The 6,319-nt window shown below is 38.8% G+C and overlaps 1 protein-coding gene across 1 annotated transcript; it reads left to right on the top strand.

Moving 5' to 3' along the window:
- Positions 1-5,187: 5,187 nt before the first annotated feature.
- LOC119569645 (cyclin-dependent kinase 12-like) lies at positions 5,188-6,221 on the top strand (the record flags this gene model as incomplete). The annotated part of the gene is made up of 3 exons (XM_037917709.1): positions 5,188-5,206; positions 5,685-5,929; positions 6,055-6,221. Coding segments are annotated over exons 2-3 (393 nt in total), but the record flags the coding sequence as incomplete, so codon positions are not given.
- Between the last annotated feature and the right edge of the window lie 98 nt (positions 6,222-6,319).

The following is a 6,319-nucleotide window of genomic DNA, read 5'->3' as shown; positions in this document are numbered from 1 at the left end:
TTGACTATTTTCAGAGGATTGTTATATTAAATTTTTTGTTGTAACTGTATCAACGTGTTCCAAATAAAAATACAAGCTTGTCTATGTCTTCTTGTCTCAGGAAGGACGCTGAACTGGTTTGGACTTGGTGTTGTACTGAAAACTCATTCATATTTACTACCTCTACTTCAAGTTACATGAAACATTCCATAGCTGTAAGCTCTAGTTATGTTTAACTTTTGCATCCACAAATACATAAATATATGTTGGAATGTATGTTTGTAGTAATCGTCAATACTTAATTGCAGATATCTTTGTTATTTATTGATAAGGGAACATCAAGTAACAATGGAAAATTTCTTTAAATTTGGTTGCTTTCTTGCAAATTTGAAGAACTAGCGGAAAACTTGGCAAGTAATGTCAATCAACAATTAGATGAATGATGAATTGGAAATACATGAAGCTATTACACAGCTCTCAGTAGATTAACACTTGCCTCCTTGAAAGGAATGTGTTCAACAGTCTTTTAAGAAAATTTATGAACTGGATCACCCCTCATCTCTCAGCCCCTCTGATTCACTCAGTCCGTCATAATGGTTAACCCTTTCCCGACGGGTGCGCTCTACGTACATGCCAATGGCATGCCTGGACTATCTGCCGTGGCATTACGTACTGCCAAGGAGTTTTTGTTAACAATTTATGGCAAAATAATATTTTTTTGCCACTGAAATGTGAGTAAGTAGTTTTTATTAAACACTTTTTCTCATTTTTCCTATACTATGCATTTCATAAAGGGCTTCTTGAATTCTTGTTAAATACCGATATGTATTTTTTGAGAAAAAAAATCCGTATTTATAAAACCACTGAACATAAAAGTTATCTATATGGAAGTGTTACTATTAAACCTGTTGAAACTAAAGTTTTTATCTTTAAAATAACTTACAAACCTACAGTTTTTCACTCCATGTACCAACACACTGCTTATTTTTACATTCATACTATAGAGCAAATAATGATCACAGTAGTCTATATAACCACAAAAAATATCCACAGTCTTGATTTATTAGGAAATATGGCAAATAGAGACCTTAAAAATAATAATAATTGAAATACAACATAGGCTCTTATATTACGGAGAAAAGAAAAGGGATGCTGTATTGGGCATGAGCTGTCGCGCAGCAAGGGGTCACGATATGAGCCACCGCATTTGGGCCCGGGCCCTATTAATGACTACCTTGTCGGGAAAGGGTTAAAAAGCGATAAGTGTGCTAGACATCAAAGGTCATGTAAATACATTATAGGAGCCCACCAACATTTAGCACAAATGCATGACTGGAGCTGACATTTTGAACGTTATGACCAGGTTGGTCACATAGAGGGCATGGGCTGGAGTGACAATGTCTGAATAGGTGGCCAAAAACACCATTTCTGACATTGAACAGGGAGAGGTCGATCTGGTCAGACAGACAGGACACTCCACCCGTATAAACTTCAATGAGGGGGGTTGGAGGGGATTTCATGTCTACAGAAACTAATCTTGGCTTAATAAGTAAAGGACTTTGTGTTCGCCTTGGGAGGAATAGTGTAGCACAGTGAACTTCCACTGTATAGTCATAGTCAATGTGGGCATTTGGAGCAATGTTTTCACAGTCTGACCAGTCCATGTGGTAGACAGGAGACAATCATTTGAGAATGGTACAATTATTAAGGGAGGAAGTGAAGTGGGCAGGAATAGGTTTGCTTGAGACTCGAGTCATTGTTGCAACGAATTGATCCCACTTGGCTTGGCCAAAAAGGTGCTCAAAATGTTTTGTCAGAGGTGGAATCAGTAGAGGCTGAGGGCAGGGGGAAGATAGGGGTGGTATATGGGGGTATGAAGATGAATGCAGTAGGAGATGAAGGGAAGGTGTTTGAAAGGGTGTAGTCTGAAGGTTGAGTAATGACCTGGGTGGGATGATTAGGAATGGATAGAGTTGACGGCAAACATCGAGGATGGGGTATTAGTATCAGTGGTCAGAGCCATGGTCAAGAGAGGCAGGGATTGGGAACCAATGGATCAAATTTAGATTGTCTAGTTTGAAGAGTCAAGCCTTAATTGCCCCAATAAGGTAAAAATCTTTTACTTTTGACCATGGTTAAATAATGGGGAGAAGAAACGTCCACTGGGTGATTAACCGTTCATCCTTTCAGTATGGCTCTCAGTGTAGGGTGATCCCCTACATTGAGCTGCCAGTCTCAAACAAGGTATAACGGGGATTGGGGGAAAAAAGAGTCATCAATAAGGGCAAACAGTGACCCTGTTTAACCATTGGCACTAGGAGGTATGTATGCACTTCCCACATGGCTTTTCTTTTTTAATTTACACACATGGCTCAGAAGAACCAAGAAATCAAATACCGATCTTGCCCATTTACCCTAATTCCTTGATAAAAAAAAATTATTATAATAATATTCCGCATCAACATCCTAAGGTGGCGTATTTCAAAATATGAAAAAAGGAAAAAAAAACCCCCAAGATGGGGCTTGGGACGAAGCCATATTTATGGATTTCCAGAATGTTTCCAGTGTCAAAAACAAACAATTTTGCCATACGTCCAGAGGTCATCAGTTTAGACAAAGTATTGTAGCAAAAAGGGTAAAAATGAGTTTACGATTAGGATAATGGTTTTAATGGCTAGGAGAAACAATTGTGCTAGAAAAGGATGGAAAATGAGATTAGATAAACTGTTAGATGTCAAAGGTTTGTAGAATGCGTAGGAGAAATGGTATGAAAAGGGTATAGAGGGGAAGCAAATGGAAATATGGTTGGGGATTTGTGAAAGGATGCGGTTAGAGGGCGATCAGATCAAATGGAGAATATGTGTCAAGGAAGGGAGAGTAACAATGTATGAGGAAAATGCGAAAGAGAAATTCTTAACCATAAGTGGTCCGCGGGTAGTGTAATAATAGTTATAATGTAGGAGAAGAATCCGAGAATGAAATAAGGTAACGGGGGAGGGTGGTGAATTATCGGAAAAATGTCAGAAAGGAGCCTCCGGAGATGGACATTGTTGTGACATAAGGGAGTCACGTGAGCATTCGGTGGGAATGTGATGTATATGGTGTAGAGGATAAGTGTTTTTTGGGAGAGTGGGAGGAAGAGAGAGTAGGGGGAACTTTAATGAGGCGAGCTGGATAATCGGCGTAATTGGAACTGGATGGTGGATTGAAGGATTGGAGCTTCTCTGGGGTCCATGTTTAGGAAGGTTTCGATGTCTTCAAGCGTTACTGGAGGGAAGGTGGGTTGGGGAGTCCGAGAAACAAGATTTTCTTTTTGTGGAGAAGAGGGATAGATTGTCCGAAGAACAGAGGGAGAGGTGTGGTAGAAGATGGGGTGGAATGTTTTATATTTTTTATTGATCCTGGTAGAGTGAGAAGGGGGGGGGGGGGTAGGGAACTTTGGTGGAGATTGAGTATCTTCTGGATTTAGACTGGGGGGAGAGAGGGAGCTGACCTTTAGTTTATTTCATGTTTCTTTTTATTTTTTTACTTAACATTTTAAAGAAAGAAAAAAAATCATTTTTGTATTCCAATCAGCATTTTAAAAGGTTCATTAACCTTGCTCTGATGCATGTAGTTCATGTCATGGTTGGTTGTAGCTCCAGATGACATGTAATTCCTGTCATGGCTGACTGGTTGTGGCCCGATGACAGTAATTCCTGTCATGGCTGAATTTGTTTGTGGCTATGCAGGACGAGTCATTCACATTATTTTTACTGTGAGCATGCATTACATTTTATGCCATTCTTTAATTAGGTATATACATACCCAGGGGCTTTGGGCCTGAAGGGAGGAATTTGAGACTGTAATGCTCTTATTGATTTTTTAAATTTATGTAAGAGGTGATATTTAACACAAATAATTTGCCTCCTGTCCCTGGAAGATGCCCATGCACAAAAAAATTATGTTCCTTGCTGTTGCTCTGACCTATAGTAACCTTCACTATAGATTACATGATCATGTCAGATTTTCATATACCAGTGTTATTTTTGAAATGTGACGGGCAAAAGGAAAGTACTGAAGGCATATTAGTTGCAGATTTGTATATAATTGCATACAGTCTCTTTTTTTTTGTAAGAATAAGATATGTGAAAATGAAAGAAAATCCAGTTTTTACCCCAGGGTAAAACCATAAGCCATCTTTTGGGACTGTGTAGCACACCTACTTTATGGAAATGGACAAATTTACATAATCAAGTTACTACAGAACTGAAACAAATTTGCATCTCTGAATATGCAAAAACTTTTTAAAGTCAATTTTGGATAAAAAACCCAGCAAGGAATCATATTGCTTTGCCTTGTTAGTATGGTGTGACAAGTGCAAAATACCTTAGTTTGGAAAAGCCCGGGAGGTCAAGCCAAGCTGGGTGCACATACTCCCAGAAGGAGTGGTGAAGTACACCCAGATTCTCTTGGAGCAAGGGTTAATATTCACATGCATGTCACATTATTGCTATTAATAATATGAATCAACATGAAATTAACAACTAGAAATAAGTTTTTTTTTTTTTTTTTTTTTTTTTTTTCTTTCATTCTCCCCCCCCCCCCAACTTAACCATTGCTGATGACAATTAACTAGGCGAAGGCGGGTTTAAAAAGTGGAAGTCGGAGTCCTGGACGCAGGGCGTGGTGACAGGAGCCATAGACGATCATCCCCAGGACGTGGTGGTACACGACACACACCACCACGTCGCACACCACCCCGTGCTGCAGCTGATCGCCTAGCACATGAGAACAACATGAGTTCCACAAGCCTTTTTGCTGAATTAGTCAAGAGTAGGAAAAATAGAGAACGCATTAAGCAGTTAATGACAAAAGAAGGCGAAAAACCAGAGAAAGGAAAAGAAAACGTTGAACCAGAAGGTGGTGGTTCTGCTTCGGACCAGATACCCCTGGACCCACAGCATCAGCAGCAAGTATTCCTAATGGTGCTGCTAAAAATGACACAAATGCAGCAGTGGACCAGGAAGAAATATCTAATCCATCATCCCATTCAGAACAAGAAAGTGCCAGTAATTCTGTAATTAAAATAGACTTTAAGAAAGTGTCTGTGCCAACAAGCTTGACTAAGCTGCCAATGCCACCAGGAATCAACCTTGAAGACATTGATTCTCCAACTTCTCCAAGCACACCACCAGAGTCCAAGCTGCAAGACTCAGTATTACTAAGGACCTCCCAATGCCTCCAAGTAAGTCAGAAGAACATTATTTGTTCCATTTGATAGTCTTAAACCTACTCTCGTATGATTGTGATCAATGGAGATTCTTACATATATTTCATATATGTGCAGTTTCAAAAAGGACATTTGATATAAATCATTAGCAACAGTGATGTGTAGTCATTTTCATGGGAATAATCGCAGACACTAGATGAGGCTCATTACATTATAATTATATATTATTTTTACTGACATGAATTTTTGCGCACTCTTCCACTAGCCAGACAACCACTTAGATGCAGAGCTCCATCTCAAGATTTTACCTATTATTATTGCATTAAATACCAGCCTAAACATACCTTGTTAGTTCAGATATGTGCATACTCATCAAGGAAATATCCTGCTCCTTTTTAAGATTCATTGCAGTTAATAAAGCTGAAATTTGAACAAAGAATGACACTTGTATAGCAAAAAGTTGCCGTATCCTGTTATTTTAATACTTTTTCAGTGATAGAAGGAACTGAAGAATGTCACCAGATGATGATGCAATGAGTACACCACCACTTGCAAGAAGTGGCCCGCCTAAACCTCGTCCTAATTTGGTCAGGCCAAAAATCCTGAATGCAAAACGACAAGACCGTACCTGTCTTGAAGACTGGAGTGAAAGATGTGTTGAAGTCTTTGATATAATAGCCCAGATTGGAGAGGGAACCTATGGGCAAGTGTACAAGGCAAGGGCAAAGGATAAGAAGAGTAAGTATATCCGATTTTCCTCAAAAGTATTATCAATACTCAGACAAATAAACTTTTTATAAGTTATCACTAGTAGAGCTATATTAGTGTCCTTATTGGAATCAAATGTTTGTTTTTTTCACCAGATGATGAAATGGTTGCCTTGAAAAAGGTAAGATTAGAGAACGAGAAAGAAGGTTTCCCTATTACTGCTGTACGAGAAATCAAGATCTTGAAGCAGCTGAATCACAAGAATATTGTAAACTTAAAGGAAATTGTAACAGACAAGCAGGATGCTGTTGACTTCCGACATGTAAGTTGTTCTTTTTTGCATTTTCTGTTGTGTCATAAACAGTAATTTATGTATTTTAGTTATTAATTTGGGAACTGTTCATCAAAAGGCTTATTTAA

This window comes from Penaeus monodon, unplaced genomic scaffold (genome assembly GCF_015228065.2).
Source record: "Penaeus monodon isolate SGIC_2016 unplaced genomic scaffold, NSTDA_Pmon_1 PmonScaffold_1751, whole genome shotgun sequence".
NCBI lineage: Eukaryota > Metazoa > Arthropoda > Malacostraca > Decapoda > Penaeidae > Penaeus > Penaeus monodon.
Note: the sequence above shows the minus strand (reverse complement) of the source record. Positions and strands in the feature narration are given on the sequence as shown.